The sequence below is a fragment of the Nomia melanderi genome, chromosome 6 (genome assembly GCF_051020985.1).
Source record: "Nomia melanderi isolate GNS246 chromosome 6, iyNomMela1, whole genome shotgun sequence".
NCBI classification, from domain to species: Eukaryota; Metazoa; Arthropoda; class Insecta; order Hymenoptera; family Halictidae; genus Nomia; species Nomia melanderi.
The window spans coordinates 15,317,174-15,335,144 of NC_135004.1; the positions used below are offsets into that span (position 1 = coordinate 15,317,174).

General features: G+C 41.9%; 2 protein-coding genes across 4 annotated transcripts in view; one reads left to right on the forward strand and one right to left on the reverse strand.

The window, feature by feature from the left end:
- Positions 1-806: 806 nt before the first annotated feature.
- Positions 807-9,524, forward strand: LOC116430061 (Mitochondrial amidoxime reducing component). The gene is made up of 5 exons (XM_031983702.2): positions 807-1,130; positions 5,298-5,596; positions 6,874-7,161; positions 7,923-8,200; positions 8,858-9,524. The coding sequence occupies exons 1-5, from the start codon at positions 1,121-1,123 to the stop codon at positions 9,018-9,020; spliced, it is 1,038 nt and encodes a 345-aa protein (XP_031839562.1). The 5' UTR covers positions 807-1,120; the 3' UTR covers positions 9,021-9,524.
- Positions 9,525-9,535: 11 nt separating this feature from the next.
- LOC116430063 (uncharacterized) overlaps positions 9,536-17,971 on the reverse strand; it is a 29,637-nt gene continuing 21,201 nt past the window's right edge. For all 3 annotated transcript variants that reach the window (XM_031983706.2, XM_031983708.2, XM_031983707.2), the window contains one exon: positions 9,536-11,354. In XM_031983706.2, the coding sequence (XP_031839566.1) occupies positions 11,289-11,354 (66 nt within the window). In that variant the 3' untranslated portion in view covers positions 9,536-11,288. The remainder of the gene's footprint in view (positions 11,355-17,971) is intronic.

Consider the following 17,971-nt stretch of genomic DNA (forward strand, 5'->3'; position numbering starts at 1 on the left):
TCCCATACTCCAATCTCTGGACCACAGTTACTTTAATTTCGTAACACCAGTGATCAACAAATTAACACATTCTACACCGACTAAATTTCAGCTACTAGCTGCAACACTTAAATGCAGCAAAATTGTCCATTCCACTTCAAGTGGAAATTTCATTCGAAGATAACACAGTGATAATAGCAAAATACTTGTTTGCTTTGATCCGTGGGCAATGAACATTGACTGTTGCTAAATTAGTTTAGAAACCATCACGAGCCTCACTCGTCATTGTACGTCAAGGGGTTAACGAGCTCTAACTGTTCATGATCAAGTTGCATCATATTAACACAATGCCAACCGCATTGTGTAAACATGCACTATCCTTCCCAAGCTAAATCTATCATAAATATACATTCACGTAAGTCGTTTTCATCAATAAACAATAACAAAACCGCAGTAGTTCTCCATCTTCTATAACTCGTCTACGATGGAAACAAAAGGAGAAGAAAAAGGAAAATAGAAGTCAAAATTCAACACGTTGCCATTAAAACTAGAAACTCTCCTCCATTAGTCGATGACGCGTTGGCTGCAAGATATTGAGTAGTCCGATGCTTCCATGGAAAAAACGCATTACGCAGACTACCCATAGACCGCATTATGTCCGCTGCTCACGACGTGTACACATTGAACAGTGCCAGCAAAAAATACAATTGTTCGCTTTGTAGAAACCTCACTGCGGCTGCGAGATATTTAGAACAACCGGCGTGTGTTTATCGTTTGAACGGCGCGCTTGTGCTCTTCGCTCCAAAACGGTTCAGCGCCAGTTAGAAGCTCATCCGGTCGCGCATGCCGAATGGTGCTGCGAGGCTGTTCCTCGCAGCAGTTTTCAGGGTTTCGTAACTGCGTGCTGTTCGATGGCTCCTCACACGTGGCCGCGCTATCGTGAGTGCACCGACTGCTCTTACTACAATGGGGAAGGGAGGTAACAGAACGTAAGCGTATATAGATAACGGTGTCTTCGAGTCGAGGAAGAGTTGCGATCGTGTGATCCTACGGAGCCTACATCAGTCTTCAGTTCGTCGTCGACCGGTTGCCACGCAATCGCTCCATTCGTCTCTTGCTCGTGATAACTGCGGCCTTGAGCATGCCTCTGGGTAAGTATTCATGTCTCTAATTATCGTTATCTATCGTCTTCACTCAGATGCATCTAGTACTGCTCTTTTAAAACCGGTTGGTTCTAAACTTGGAAAAAGAGGATGAAGCTTTTGGAGTTTAATGGATAAAATATCGAAACGCTAGGAAACAGTCGAAGGAACCTGACTATTAGAATAGTGAATGAATAATTATCCAATTTACTGAAACAGGGAATGATCGGAAAATTGTCAGTTGGTTTCATTTATCTTGCTTAGAGTGTATTAAACTAATAATTCACTGTCACGTGTATCTTCAGAATCGATTTATTAGAGGCACCTAAACGGGAGATGTAGTTTGTCTAGCTTTAATGTTGCTTCCGTCTAGTATCGATCTCATCTCGTGCTCACCCGCTGTCAAGGACGCCAGGATTTATCGACGAGTCTCGCCCGATTATCCGTTACGTCATTGACCATGCCGGTTATTTTAACGGGACCGTTTTTGCCGGCGATGCGTTGGTTTCATGGCAAGAATTTAATCCACTAGCATCTTTTTATTCGTCCGACTGTCTTGTAATCCGGTTGCAACGAAAGACCTGATATTGATATCACGTGTGACGAAACGAGCAGATAAGCTAACTGGGTACCATGCGTTATTTACTATGTTTGATCTGAGATATCTCTTTTCATCCGATCAATTCCTCTCAGTTCTGTGCTTATATCAACATCCGGTCGGACCGCGAAAGTGTTACGTTGAGTCCTGGGAAAGGGTGCCATTCGTTAACGCCCCGTACAAATTTTCGTTGCATACTAGTAAACGCTGACGCAATGTTTAATTAACGCGAAGAGCTCTCGTTTTAGCACGCTCAGCGTTATTTGCAGGTTCGTTCGCGTCCCGGAGAGCAACGCCCGTGGTATTGATTCCACGGGAAAGGTCTGTTGTGTCACATCGGACCCTTCCCCCGAACGATTTCCCTCCTTCACGCTGCGTGCACGAAGAAAAAACGCGAATCGATACTGGCGAACAAAATGCACCCTCACGCGTGTATTTCAAGTGCACGGAACGGTTTCTGTGCTTATCTCTAACATTCATTCGTCTTTTACATTCGAAGGTTACTAACCGTTTTCGCTGCATACATTCATTTTCCAATGAAACATCAATGAAACTTTGATGATATTGAACTAAAATAATACACGATCGAAGGATTAGATAAAGTTTGATAGTGAATATAGAATTTTATCTTTCTCGAAGAAAATGGCGACTCGCAGTCTCTCGGAGGCAGGGTTGATAGGATTATAAGTCATTACGTTTTCCTCAAATTTGATTTGTCTCTGCTGGAATCAGAAGAACGATGATACTAGTTTAAATATGATAGGATGTTAGAGAATGTTTCCTTACTTGATTCAATGACAGGAAAGGAAGTGAGATGTTGGTAAATATCGAGTAAACGGGATCACGCGAGTTCACTTGTCCTTAACTCGGCGATTTTTCGAGTATTCCGTGTGCCTATTCTAAAAATAGAAAACAAGTGTTCCCGTTGGACGGACAAAGGGCGGGAAAATTTGACACGGAGAAAAAAGGATAATGCAACGTTCTGTATGCATTTTCGAAAGCGCACGCAACTCCTTAGCCTACTTTCCCGTGACGGAATCGCCGATACGGGACATTTTAGCACGAACGAATTGTGCAAGTTGTCTCGACGTGTCTGTGCTCCGTTGCAGTATGCGCGTTACGATTTCTAGCGGGACAAAACGATGTCACTAACAGATCCAATTTCCGGTAAGAACGTCGTTTTGATCCTGCTGGTCTTGCAAGTAACACTTCAAACTCAAGTCATTTCAGATTAAGTTATCTGGTTGCTGTCGAACTTTACATCGTCGATATCTTCATCAGCGTGTGGAACTATTTGAGACAAATGCACAAAGTAACTTCTTTAGAGCGAGCGACTAACAGGCTTCTCGAAGAAAAGTTTGTTTCCTTCCTAATTTCTTTTGTGAAGAATCATTTTGTTCGATCTAATATCTTCTTGTAGCTTAGAAATCCCGTATTCGATGAGAATGTCGATCGGCTGGTGAAATCGTGGTAGATGACTCGCAGATATCGTCGAGATTCTGCGAATCGCGCATTCAAGTACCATTACGATCTTATTGATGTTTATTCACGCTGCAGGCAATAGATTCGGAGTACATAGACACAAAAAAGTTCACGCTCTGTTTGACACGGGTTTAGGTAATGACGAAAGCCTAGTGTGCAGCGTTCAGGAACAAGGATCTTGCCAGGAGTCTCTTTTTGTCTTTGTTTCTTAGCACTGTCTTTATCAGAGGTGTCAAAAAACACCTTTCCAAATTCTAACTTGAAATTATGTTGTAAGTTTAATTATTTTTTCTCACTTCACTTTTATATTTATCCTATAATGATTATAAAATTAATATATACTGAATTAATTTTGCAATCATTATATGATAAGTCGGAGTGTCGATTAAAGAGAAATTACTTAGAGAATAATTGCTAGTTACTATTTTGTTTTCTTCTCTTTAATCTTTTGGCACATTTGGTAGAAATAGAACCGATTAGTGACCTGCATCAATGACGATTTGAATTGGAAATCAGCTGATATCCTGTTCGCTTTAGTGGGTTTAACAGTATAGTGGCTTCGAGCGAGCTTTACTACACGCAATGTTTTTGTAACTAAATACTTCGTGTAATGAAATAGCACATTTATGCAATCCAGATTTATTAGCACCTTGTTAGACGCGAACTCATGGAGCATAAAATGGCACCATTAGTACACTTTTATATTATTTAATAGGAGGTCGGCAAGTTTCATTAATTATTCAACCGATCAAAATAACTTGATAAATGCCGATGATCATTAACCTGGACGACAGGAAGATAAAGTTTAATATGGCTGATAATTACGTCACATACGTCAGTATCTATCTGGCATATGACCCTCGATAATGTTAAATATAACGAATTAAATACTGTGTTAATTAATATCTAATAATATTACACTTGCTTGTATTAATCTGATTTAATGATAACAACCCTACATGACCAAGTCGTGAACAGCTTTTATCTTCGTATGTTACGTCTCGAAATATATGTTCGTTATTATCATTTATTAATAATCTACTCAGATAAAACCACGCGTGGGGTGATTACCAGTAGATTCCAAATTATCACTTGAAACTTCTACTAAAATCAGAAGCAATAATCTAATCAAGTTATTCAAATACCGAGAGATTGATATGTGGTTTCTTTTACGTAATACTTATAATCCTGAAAAGTAACATCATTTTGTCAAGTAACTTACCTCTTCCTCCTGAAAAACTTGAAGCTCGGTATTTACAAAATTTCTACCCTTCAATTCAGTTTAGTTTGGAAAGAGTTTTTGGAAGTTTAACCCCTTGGCCTATGATTTCTTTCTCAACTCTGATCGATACTTTGTCATTAATAATTTATTGGAAAAAGAGAAAAATTCTAAGCATATGTTATGTCTATATTTCCATTTAAGTATAATAGATTACAGAGGAATAATATTTACTTTGAATTCGAATGAACTGAGTAATCTATATATTTGTTGAATCATGTAGAAAATCTTCACCTCGATACGGCTACTTTGTCATTAATAATTTATTGGAAAAAGAGGAAAATTCTAAGCATATGTTATGTCTATATTTCCATTTAAATATAATAATTGATTACAGAGGAATAATATTTACTTTGAATTCGAATGAACTGAGTAATCTATATATTTGTTGAATCATGTAGAAAATCTTCACCTCGATACGGCTACTTTGTCATTAATAATTTATTGGAAAAAGAGGAAAATTCTAAGCATATGTTATGTCTATATTTCCATTTAAATATAATAATTGATTACAGAGGAATAATATTTACTTTGAATTCGAATGAACTGAGTAATCTATATATTTGTTGAATCACGTAGAAAATCTTCACGAGTCTCACTCATTGTAGGGCAAGGGGTTAAAAAATTCCCATCCGCAAAGGGTTAATGTCCCAGTGCTGCCGACTGTATTTCAGGATTCAGTAGTATACCGTCTCCATCGACGCGTACGGTATTCATCTTACATGTAATCATAATTCAAAGTCAATGGTTTCGCAGCGGACCGTCTCGCATGGCCACTTAACCGTTGAAAATTAATCGGTGAATGTTTCATGCGCAGACAAAATGCGGCTGACGTACATGTCGGCCATCGCGGTCGGGGCTGGGACAGTGGTCGTCTTCTTCTGGTGGTGGTGGACCAAGAGCCAAAAGGAACGGCCGCCGTCGCAATGGCGGAAGGTCGGGGAACTCAGCGACCTGATCGCGTTTCCGATCAAGTCTCTCGGCCCTGTGCGAATGAACACCATGGAATGCTTGAAACTGGGCCTGAAGTCCGGCTGGATGAGGGACCGTACGTTATTGGTCATCGACCTCAATGGCCACTTCGTCACCGGCAGACAATGGCCACGAATGGTTCTGGTATGGAACTCAGATTTCTAAACGTAAATATTGAATTTAAAATGTGACATTTTGAATTGGAAATTTGACATTGGAAAATGGAAATTGAAAATCTGGAGTTTGAAATTTAGAATTCGAAACTTGGAACTTGAAATTTGAAATTCGCCGCGAGTTGACTGGTTCTACCAGTGTGATTCGAATGTAGCACGCAGAGACGTTCGACGGAAGAGCGCGAGAAACGTTGATTAATAGCTAATTGCTTTACAAAGTACAAAGATAATTGGTCACTTTCTATGGAGATCGGTGAACATGTTAGAATCCTTTCACGCGAATTATTTTTCAGGTACCTCGGAGCTCAGCAAAGTGTAAACTTTACTAAACGCATGTATTGTTTCAGTTCGTAATTCGATAATTACGAGTCGTGTAATTTGCCAAGCCGAATTTCTATTAACGTGCCGACGATTAATCACCAGCCTGTGATTCTAAAAGTGAACAGTTACGAGAATATGATATCATGCCGACGTAAAGTGGGCACCTCGCGCAAAAAGTAGATTCGAGGGGCAAAAACTAATTATTCCTCACGTGTCGAGGATTAAATAGCCAAGAAATTAACTTATCCGAGCACATCTGCGAGTAGTCGAAGGAATTCTCTTCGAAAAGAAATTATCGCGAAAGCAAACAAGCGGATCAGAAGCGGATGGATGCACGGTAATCGTTCTCGTTCGATAGTTTCATCTCCGCCGCGTTTTCTTTACGGATTGTTAATTCCCAGCAGCACCGGTCCTGGAAGCCGATCGCAAATGGCTCTTCCTGGGAGCCAATGTACTTCGATTCAGGAAACGAGGGACTTTTATAATCGGAATTAACGAGCCGTGTCACCGTCAGGATAACTTGCGAGATTAACTGCCAGAATGGAACGGAAATAATTAATTCCGTTTCGTGGTCATTTCTTCTATCTAAAGGACACCTCCATTTTCCAACATGCCTTCAGTCCAATTTACCTAAATATAAATTTCAAATATCAGTTAATGAAACAAGATATTTTAATATATATCTACAACTTTAAACTTCGAAGGACGTTAACAATCTTCGCCAGCAATAATAATGATTCACCTGTTCAATTTACTAATTCAATATTCTCTTTCAAAATGAATATTCCAAGTTTTCCACACTTCGTCACCTCTGTTATAGGAACATTTATAACATTATATGCACATGTCTATAACAATACATAAAGTTTACAGTTATGTTTACAGTTTCTCGCAATCTATTTAATATCTCTGATTTACTTCACGAAGGTATCGCCGAGTGTGTCGGGATCAGTTCTCACACTCTCTGCCCCGGGAATGATGTCAGTGTCCATTGATTTGGCGCGAATCCGCGGCAAGGGATTCCGCGTAGCTGTCTGGGGGGTACCAGTGACAGCCTGCGACTGCGGCGAAGAAGCTGCCAGGTGGCTGTCCCGGTACCTTCTTCAGGAAGACACCGGTTTCAGACTGGTTTACTATCCTCTGGAATACCCGACCCGAGAACTTCGATCGAAAAGCAAGATATTCTCTTCGCAGAACTTTACCAACGATGACACTGTGAGTTCTTGGCATTATCCACCGTGTTTCTCTGTGAAACTTCTTGGATTCAAAGATTAACCCTTTGCACTCGAAAGTTTTTCGCTAGAAGTACGCTACATTTTCCGATGAGACGATATTCTTTGAAACTGAGTTAGTGAGAAATCATGTATAAATTGAGAAACAAAGCTATTATACAAAGAATTATACAAAGCTTATATATGAGACTTTATTATCTTTCTGTATCTCTGAATCAATATTTTAATACTTCATATATCAGTAGCATAGTATTTTCGCCGGCCTTTTTATCTATAATTGCAAACAGAAGCTCCATAACAAGTTTTTGGATAGTATATCGTTATGTAAACGACGGTTATCATTTCACTTCTTAACGATAGAATTACCGCACTCGTCAAAATGGCAGATTAGAGTTTTCTTACTTCGCAGTTATTGATATCTTGATGGTGATAAATATCTGAAATGATCGAGAAAATTAGTTTCACTTGAATACTAAGTGGATTTATGAAGAAACCGAAGAAAATCTATTGTTACAAGATTCAAGTTAAACGGTCGGTGATTATTGATATCTTCGAAGCATCGAATGTTCAAAATGATTTTGAAAATAGTTTCATTTCAGTGCTATAATGAATGTCTGAAGAAACTGAAAATAATCTATCGTTACAATTTTTATGGGAATTGCATATTAATCGTATCAAATGCTCGGTAGTTCTAGTGTTAATAATTTATAATTGGGTTATCGGAGACGAAATTTTCTTACATAGGGAGCGTACCCAGACGAGTCGAGTTACTGCCTGATCAACGAAGCTTCGGTGACTGAATTAAACACCAGACTGGAAAAACCGATCAACGCGGACCAATTCCGACCGAATTTCGTCGTGAAAGGCGCGCAACCGTACGAAGAGGACACTTGGGTGTGGATAAAGATCGGCAACGTTATTTTCAAGAACATTATGCCTTGCACAAGGTGTATCTTCACTACCATTCACCCAGAAACCGGTGTGAAGGACTCGAACGCGGAACCGTTGAAAACTCTGAAAAGGTATGTCCCCAATTTCTACAATTCTCTTTAATATAACAACCGTTTTTCCTTTCTCTCGTGATCTGTAACCATTTTAACCTACAACATATCTGATAATCATGAATTTCAACTATCAGTTAGTAATGAAACATTTCTTTCATAATTAATAGTAACAGTTAACCCTTTGCACTCGAAAGGTGACTCTCAGTCACCACTTGATTCAACCCAGCAAAACTATGAAGTTGAATATTTACTATTTTAAATTAAACTTTCTATTGCAATGTGAAATATTTAAATAAAATAGCTTATCTGTAAACTATCGTTACATTAGTTTCAAACAATGTCTTTATCTCATCAAACAATGTTCAAATATTTCTACTGAAAAACTTCCGAGTGCAAAGGGTTAAACTTCAAAAATGAAAACATGTGTTTCCAAGCTAAAACTTCCAAAGGAATCCTCAATTCAAATTCTCGAGATTAAAAAAGGTGAACAGTAACGGTAAAATCATTGTCCCGTGCTTTCATTACTAATTGGCTTCCGTAGCCTCATCGATACATGTGTATCGATTAAAAATCAATTTTTCCCAACTGTACCCAACTCCCTTATCAATCTTCGAATAAAAAGCAAGAGGAAGAATGTCGGAGAACAAGATCAACAAAGGAACGTTTGCATTTCAGTTACAGACAAATAACAGAGCCAGAGATTCGTCGCGTGGTCGGCGAAAGTCCGGTGCTGGGAATCCACCTGGGCCTGCGTGGTCCGAAAGGTAGCATACGATTGGGCGATCCAGTGTACGTCGGTGTGCCCGACGAGCAGCCACCTCTGGTCTCGCCCCCCTAGCTACACCGGTGGGCTTCGTGCGAAGACGAGATGTTCGTCTTCGAAGAAGTCAAAGCGTCGTCGAGCAAAGACTCTTCATTTACCAGTGCTACGGAGCCGTAGCGGCCGGCCTAAGTGAAGCAACACTTCCGAATTTCGTGTCCTGAATTTTATACTGGGCCTAAGGGTGATCGCGACTCGCGGATAAAATAAACGCAGTCGTTCAAACGATTAGATTTAAGCGGCTGCTCGTGGGAACCACGCCTGTACAATTGATCGTTCGAAACGAGCGGCGACTCGTAGGATTAAGCTCGCGTATCGATGTCCCAAACCTTACCAAATGTATTCGTATATGAATCGTTCCTCGAATTGTATTTTTGCTAAATATCGGTCGTGGATATCGAATCGATGTGCACGATCATCCGGCACTGTCGTCGACAACGATGAACGTTCGCCTGTTTGTTCATACCTGTACCGAATATATACTCGTTCGAATAATAAATGATCGTGATGGGTGAAACAGAGCGACGCTGCTATTCTTTTGTGACAATAATATTTATTTATTTACACTACAAAATAACAGGGACGATTTACATTCGATAGATAATGCGTTCAATTCGAGAATCAACACACCTAGACGGATAACGAACGAGCGTCGTTCTCTTGTCACGCTTTCCTGGACGCGGAAAGCGCGGAAAGAGAATGGCGGCGTTTCCGGTTCGAGCCGAATGCGGTGAACGTTGAAGGATACGACAAAATGCTTCGATTTTCAGTGGAACTTTTACGGAAATTCTTAACAACTCGCTTGTAGAGTATCTATTGATAATTTTCTTAGTGATCGAGCAACGCGAGAGAGATTAATAACTTTTTCTTTTGAATGGTAATCTTCGATGAATTTACTAGTAATTTAATTGTTAATTATTAATTCTTTAGAAGAGTGTTGTATGGAGCGTTAAGAATTCCAGCGAAGTAATTTTCAAGTCGTCGAGAAATTTTCGCGTTCACCGCAGTCGACGCGCTTAGCAACCCTTAGAGAAGCAACAGACAAGGAGGCAAGGGCTGCTAAATACAAGGAGGGGGAGAAACAATCAATGCTTGGCACTGTTGCATTCTGGGAAGAGCTATGTACAAGTCCACGCGAGTTTCTTCTTGGCTTGACGCGATCCGACGAGAGAGCACCGACAAGAAACATGCAAATCGTACGCTACACGGAAGACTCACGCGATTTTATCCTAATCGCTCGCATTAACACGGTGCAGAGTGTCTCAACACAATGCGACGTACATAAGAACCAGTCGCTTGTGAATCTACTATCGAATAATCAGATAAGTTCCTGCGGTTTTCGTATCGTTCCATCATCAACCCCTTCAGTCCTCCAAATATCCGCGATAATTTTCAACGATGTCTTCCAAATTCTATTTTCAAACATATTCAACGAGTAGAACTATCTAACACTCATTCCCCATCATCCACAATTCCAAAGCTTCAAAAATGTCCACTCGAATAAAGGTTTCCCCGCCAAATTCCGCCAACATCGTCCTCAATTTCGATCTTCCAGAAACAACCTCCATCGTTTCCACATAAATAACAGTCATTCCAACGATGAATTCCGCCAAACGGATTTCACGTTCCCAACGCGAAGCGGCAAGAAAACCCGAGACATTTGAATACCAGATGCCCGCGAAATACCGTCGAGCAAAAACCGCTGGAACTTATCTGCTCGGCGAGCATGTGGGTCGTGGTTCTGTTCCGCGTCGCGCAGCCGCAGATCCTTGCGGCGGTCGTCGAATCTCTAAAGAACTTATTTAAACGCTAGTATATATAATTCTTAGTTTGAAGAAGAACTAGAAAACACGCAGCGAGGAGGGAAGAATAAGAGAGGGATGGAGAAAGAGAGAGAGAGAGAGAGAGACGAAGAGAAAGGAATCGGGAGGAAGTTTCACGTTGGAGGACGAATAGACACTGGGAAACGGACGGTAGAGAGACATTAGTGACGAAGAAGAACAACGAAGCTGATTGGGGGCAAAGGTGAACGAGGGGGCAGGGTCGCGGTCTTGCGTGATATCGAACATGACGTCGCGAGGTTCCGCTTCACGAGGACGAGTCGACCATCGACAAGACACTACCGGACCTCGGGGACAAGGGAGCAACGTACCGGATGGGCACCGGCACGTTGCCGACGTCGTACCCGTGCTCCTGCGACGATCACGGCTCGGCAATGGCTCCCACGTCGGGGATCATCGGAACTTTTTCTTGCACTTCCTCACTCTATTCCTTTCGCACCGAGTTCTAGATGATCGAAGTGATGAGTCTCGCCTTGAAGTTGACGATACGCTCGCTCGTCGCCGCCAGGCGCTGTAAATCAACCAGACAACGATTAATCCGTGGATCGAGCACGAGACGGGTAACACGTGTTTTATGGATAAAATGAATGATAGTGTGGAGTGTGTCGACCTCTTGCTTTATAACAACGTGTTAGGCTCGTGAAGATGTTATCAGAATTTGAGAAACAATTTTTGCGAATACAAATTGAATATTATTCTGTTATCAGTTAGAGAGCAAACACTGACATATGCTCGGAATTTTTCTCTTTTTTTAATAGATCGTTAGTAAGAGGTGGATTGTAGTTGAGATATCGTAATGCAAGAGGTCAACGTGACATACGTCGAACAGTTTTATTTTTCTCTTCGTCCGTGAGAGAAGAAACCTTTTCCTTTGCTCCAATGGAATTCATTGTAAAGAACATTCACGGAAGTGTTAATACCATATGGTTTGTAAAACGTTTCGTCTCTACGAACCGAAGCTCAACGTGTTAATTGGCGCGCTGATTGTGGTGTTCGTTACGTCAAGATAAAGATTAAAACTGTTTCTCTCTTGAAACCTGATAGCAACAGCTGCGAGCTCTTCACTGAGATACAGAATCTCCGATCCCGCAAGAACTGGGAGGCATTTGCTTCTGTTTAAATAACGGATGCAGGAATGCTCTATCAATATTTATCACCCTCAAGAAACCAATTATAATCCCAAAGAAACCTTAATTCACTCCCAGTTCTCTAATCTTCAATTCCAGCGTTCCCTCTCAATTCTTTTTCTCGAACCAAGCGACATTCCGTCGCATTCCGAATTCTACGGTATCGCGCGAACAGACTGACCCGTTCTCCTTACACATTTTCACCGAGCGAAAAACGGCGTACGCTCGAATATTCCTCTAAACTATCCGTTTCCCGCGGGTGAAAAAGCGCGCCTATTCCTCGCGCGAAGAAATTTTGCAACGCTTTCGAGAGGCCGCCTGGGCAACGGCCGCTTTCGACGCTTCTTGCCCGCGCGACCGAGGTTTCACCGTCTCGGCTCGAAAAAACCGATCGCCGATCGGCGCGGGACTCCGCCGCCGGAGTCTGTAACGGGGTTCCCGATTTTCAGCGTCGCTAGCCGGGAAGCGGAGGAGAATTCCCCGCGATGCGCGAAGCGTGAACGGTTTGGAAAGCCGATGCCCGCTTCTCGCCAGCGAACCAGCGCGGCGAAGGTTGCGTATAATGACCGGGATTAGCGTTACCAACGGCCGTGGTACATAACTCCGAACCGTCTTCCCGAGTATTATTTATTACGTCTCGCTGGGAATATTTCGGCTGATTAACATAATCAAATTATTTGCCTCGCTAGACACAATCCTTGTATTTTACGACAGAGTTCCGACGCAAATCAATTCGTCCGGTTAATCGAATTTATGCGTCGCTCATTCTTTCCGGCTGTTTTCTGGGTTTTATTGTACCTGTTTTGTAATAGTCATTTCTGAGTATCGTCTGTGGTTTCACGCGTTAATTATCATAACGGTTCCTTCGTTTCCGATGTTTATGCGCAGGAATTGGAGATAGAAAGCGGCGGCAGTTCGAGCTCTCCGCTAACAGAGGGCCGACGACACCTAGGCCTTTCTCGCTTTTAGTCAGTTTCGTTAATTTGTATGTAATAAGTATAAGTGAGGAATTTAGAACTCGTGCCGGCATTTAAGACACTGGCTCACCAGGTCGCCTTGCGGTTCACTGGTAGATCCTGGACGAAACGCCGCTCACTCCCAAACTTTTTCTAGTTTCATCCTTTTCTGTGAAAGCTTTGGCTTCATTATATCACGTGAGAGTAACCAATGAAGAATTAACTAGAAAAAGTTTGGAGAAGATGAATGAGGCGATGTTTCGTCCGGGATCTATCAGTGATCTCGTCAGCAAGACCACCTGGTAATTCGCGTCTTACACACCGGGACAAGTGTGGGAGAGGTTTAATGGATAGTTATATATAAATTAACGCGAAACTGGGCTAGGAGCGAGAAATGCTGAAAGTGTTGTCAGCCCTCTATCGTCAGAATGCTGGAACTGTCGCCACAAAAGTAAAATTTGAAGTTACAAGCGAAGCGGTTAAACGAGTTTAACCTCTTCGTTCGACTTCTTCTTATTACCGTTATACGTTTACATTAATCAACGTATGTTTTGCGTGTATTATGTAAATATTACAGTTCGCGCTATTTCGATTACTGTCAATCCGTTCCACGCTCGCTGCCGTACAGTGAGCAAAGAACTTCCCATTGAATAAAGCGACGTGAAACGTTCGAACAGACCGGAGCCGCGGTTTACGGTAGTTCATTTTTGCCCAGGCTTTTCGTATTATCTTTTTCCCTCGCTTTCTTCGAAGCAATTTCAGCGGCGAGTCGAAACGAAAGTCGCAGAAAAATCTGGTCACAGTCCGCGACGCGGCCGACGGACGCCTAGAGAGCAGGATCGATCAATTAAACGATCGCCTCGAAAGCGGCGGCGAGGACAACGCGACTTTTGCCGGCGAACAACATTCGTCGGCGGGCGGAGATAGTTCTTGCCGGCACGTATCGTGAGAGAATCGCGTTGCGAATGTTGTGACGGCTCCGCGGCGCGATCAACAACCTCTAAACGGCCGATTCCGCGGAACCTCTTTCGTCGATCGGACTCGCTTTCGTTGCGGAGCCCGCGAAGCGCGAACCACTACCGCGTGAACGCTAATTATTCGTTTATGTAGACCTGGCTTCATATTAACGGGTCCTGTGTTCCTCAATTAGCCAATTAAGCCCGGCAATTAGCTCCGGGGAGATTGAACGCCGAGATCGAGCGATTATCCGGGTGCAGGAACAATCGCTTCGGATATTTTCCTTTGGGAATGCAATACTTTCATCGGGGTAATAAAACACTCTTTAATGCCGATCTTTAAAGCGTAAACGATGGTATTTAATTATCCTGAAATGTTCCGATCGAAAGAAATCCACTGTAGAAACCCGCGTTTGCATACGGATCTCTAGTGTATCGACTGCTAACTGATTTGGAAAGCAAATATGAAAACACCTGAGTATAAAATCTGTTTCGATAGATAAAACGCTGGATAAAAATATCCGATGATTAGCTATTCATTAAAAATTCAGGGAAAGATATACATGTTTAATCAACCGTCACATTTTCAAATCTAAATTCTCAAACTTTCAAAGCTTCGTATCGTCAAACGTTCAATTTCCAGTTTAATAACCACGGAACTCCCAACATGAAACCCCCTGTACGCGTCTGGTGAACGCTCAAACGCGTTCACCGAGTGTGTCGAAGCCATTACAGCCGCGATACGGTGCGCACGGCATACACTCACCGCTAAAAGTTCCGTAGATCGCGAGATTAACCGACGAACTGCACGGAAAACGATCGAACGGTCGAGACAATGATCGATCGCGGACGGGGCGAACGAATTTTCGCGAATTCCGATCGAGCGGAGGAGCCGGTCAGCCATGCCCCTGGCGGTATCGCGTGCCAGGTGGCAGGTAGCAGCTGCTTGCATAAGTCAGCCGGCAAATGGACGAGCTATTTCATAGAGAAAGTCGCTTACATTTTTGCTTTCCATCGATCCCGACGGGGGCGCTTGCGTAATCGGGCCGGTTTTATATCTGGAACGACAACGAGCGCCGCGCTTTCGGCAAAATCTCCGGCCCGACGCGACGCCGACGAATTTGAGTCCGATTTCGCGGCTATCTGACGAAACCGTCGGGTCCTTTCTCGCTCAACCGGTTCCCGTCTCGTAAAACGGCGACTGACTAGTCGTTTCGTGACGAATTCCCTTTCTTTCCACGGCGCGCCGCTAATCAGTCGATTCACTTCGCCCGTTCCACCGTGATTTCGATAGGAAAGATCGATCGGTGCGAAGCATGAAATCCAACGATCGATTATATGCAACGGACACTAACGTTCTCCCTATTTTCATGATTTATCTTGTTTCTTTTTCGCATTTCTGCAATTTATTTGAATTATTTCCGTTCTTTCTTCAAGGTATTTAATTATTTTCGCGTCGTTGAATAATTTACGGCTTTATTGCTAGTTGCTGTTGAACTCGGACGAAGTGTGGGGACTGAAATTAATATAAAATCGAGCCACGGTAGGCACAAGTTGATTATCTACTTTTTAGTCCCTTTAATCTCTCGATTGAAGTAGAACAAGTCCACTTTTCCCCGGGAATCTGTGTTGCGCTCGATTTTAAGCTGAAATTCCGAGTGAGAGTCTAATCGAGCGTCCATTGCGAGCAAATTACTACCTCTGTCGGATTGTTGCGTTCCCGGGCAGGCAGGTACGCCGATAAGGTGCATTTTTAAAATGCATTATAGAATACATTCGACCATTCACTCTCATAAATTCGCGGTTTCCATTTTCATTGAAATAAATACTTTCGTTTCGTTCGTCTATTCTTAAATACAATATTCACCTCAATTCCTTTATTTCCAGTTCTCACTCGAATGTTTGTCATTAATTAAATTGCCTCGATTAATGCTTCGTACACTATTGTATTTATCTAATACCATTTATATTTACAAAGCCGTATTATTCAGCTTGCCAGGCTAGAAAATTACCGTCCGCGTTAATTCCGTACGAAAGGTTTACTCAAACACGATCCCAACGTAGTTATTACAGGAAGTGACTGGCCGTTGTCGTTTCATTTTAATTAAATGCCATTCGGAACGATTGTCTTATGACTAATGGAGTGCGTAATTTTAGTACCGTTACTATTATTATTACTGCGAACACGCAGCGGTTTTACAGTCCGACTTTAATAGCGTAATGCGGTTTCACTTTCGATCCGATCGATTACGTAAACGCACGGGGAGAAAAAGAAACGGAACGGGAGCGTCCTCGGTTCGAGCTCGTCTCGGAAAATCATGATTTCCGCGGGAAAAGGAAGTAAACATTCCGTCGAAGCTCGCGGTTACGATGCGCGAGTGATCCGGGCTGGTTAACACAGCGCGCCGACTGCCACCGCGGTCACCGACGACCGACACTTTCGAATTGCTCGAAAACGATGCGCAAGACGATCGATGTCGAATAGAAATGTTTGTTAACTCAAGTAATTGAACGACAACTGAACATAAGAATTCTGACGTCAACTAATTAACACAATACTACCGTACCAAAATGACTGGTTTCGATTCTTTGTTTAGCAATTATTGATATCTTCGAAGCATTGAATGTTCGAAATGATTTTGAAAATAAATAGCTTCATTTCAGTACTATATTGAATGTCTGAAGAAACTGAAAATAATCTATTGTTACAATTTTTATGAGAATTGCATATTAATCGTATCAAATGCTCGGTAGTTCTAGTGTTAACCCTTTGCTCGTATCGCGTGACATTCAATTTAACAATCGTTCAATCCTGTCGAATTCAAAGCAATTATTATTTTCCTATAATCTATTTTATGGTTGCCTATTATTTGTACACCTGCTATTGTAATTTTTCCTATTACATTTTCTATCGAGTATTTTCCTATTATCGATTATACTCTTTCAAAGTAAATATTTGCCTTCTTCCAGAGAATTATGGACGATAAAATAACTTCAGAGCGCAGTTGCGAAAGAAATCATAGGACAGGAGGTCTATAATAGTTTCTATTTAACTTCGTTACGAAAGAACAAGGGATATGTGGAACGTTCGAGATTCTCGTGGCATTAAACGTGTTAATTCCGCTTTGTCCGGGGCTCCTCGTCACGCTAACCGCGCGGAAAATCTCGTGGAAAGCGACGAACCTTGCTCGTTCCGACCACGTGTCGTAACGACGCGATCGCGTGCCGGTTTCCGGTGGTCCGCGTCTTCTCCACTCTGCTTGGCATAATCGATTTCTAGCCGCGGAATTCGATTGACCGTCGATTGTGATCGTCGCGTTCCACGGATTGAGTTTCATTCATGCCGTTCGCTGATTTGCTCGCGGTGAAAACGAACGGGTTTCGATTCCTCGAGGTTGTTACGCGAAAGATTGTTGTTTCAACAATTGTTAGTGGATAATAGCGAGTACTTTGCTTTAAGGGTTGTACGAATTTTTTTTAAATAATTCTTTTAGCTATAAATTCTGTAACATAAGTTAGGACAATTCTTTTAAATGGTTTATTGGAGAAGTTGCGCTAATTATGAGTAGTTAGGAGTGTTTAGCAGTATTTTTGTTGTATTTATTTGTCGGAATTTAAATTAGCGAAATTTGTAATTAATGAGAAGTTTTTATTATTTGTTGGTAATCAGGTGTATCGAGAAATAAAGCAGTTATTCGGTTAAGAGATTAACAATCGTGACGTGTACACAAATCTCCCTTGTGCCTTTCCGTCGTTAAGTTCTCGAGTTGTTTGCTCAAACTAATCGAATTTCTCTTCCGTTATTCTAGCACTGGAACGGCAGCTATCTATTTACATTAGCGACTGATTGAAATTTGATTCACGAGCGTACAAATCCGGATACAAGTTCCACGCGGTCTCCCACAGAAATTCTCTGAATTTCGTAACAACCCTACAATCTATGGAACTAGAATTTCAAATATTCCTGATTATTTTAATAAACGAAAGGAAACTGCTCGTTTTCCATTGCATCAATCTTTCTCAAAGAATGCTTTATGCTTCCAGATACTTTTCCAACAGGTTGCAAGTCGAATAAAACCAGCTACAGTC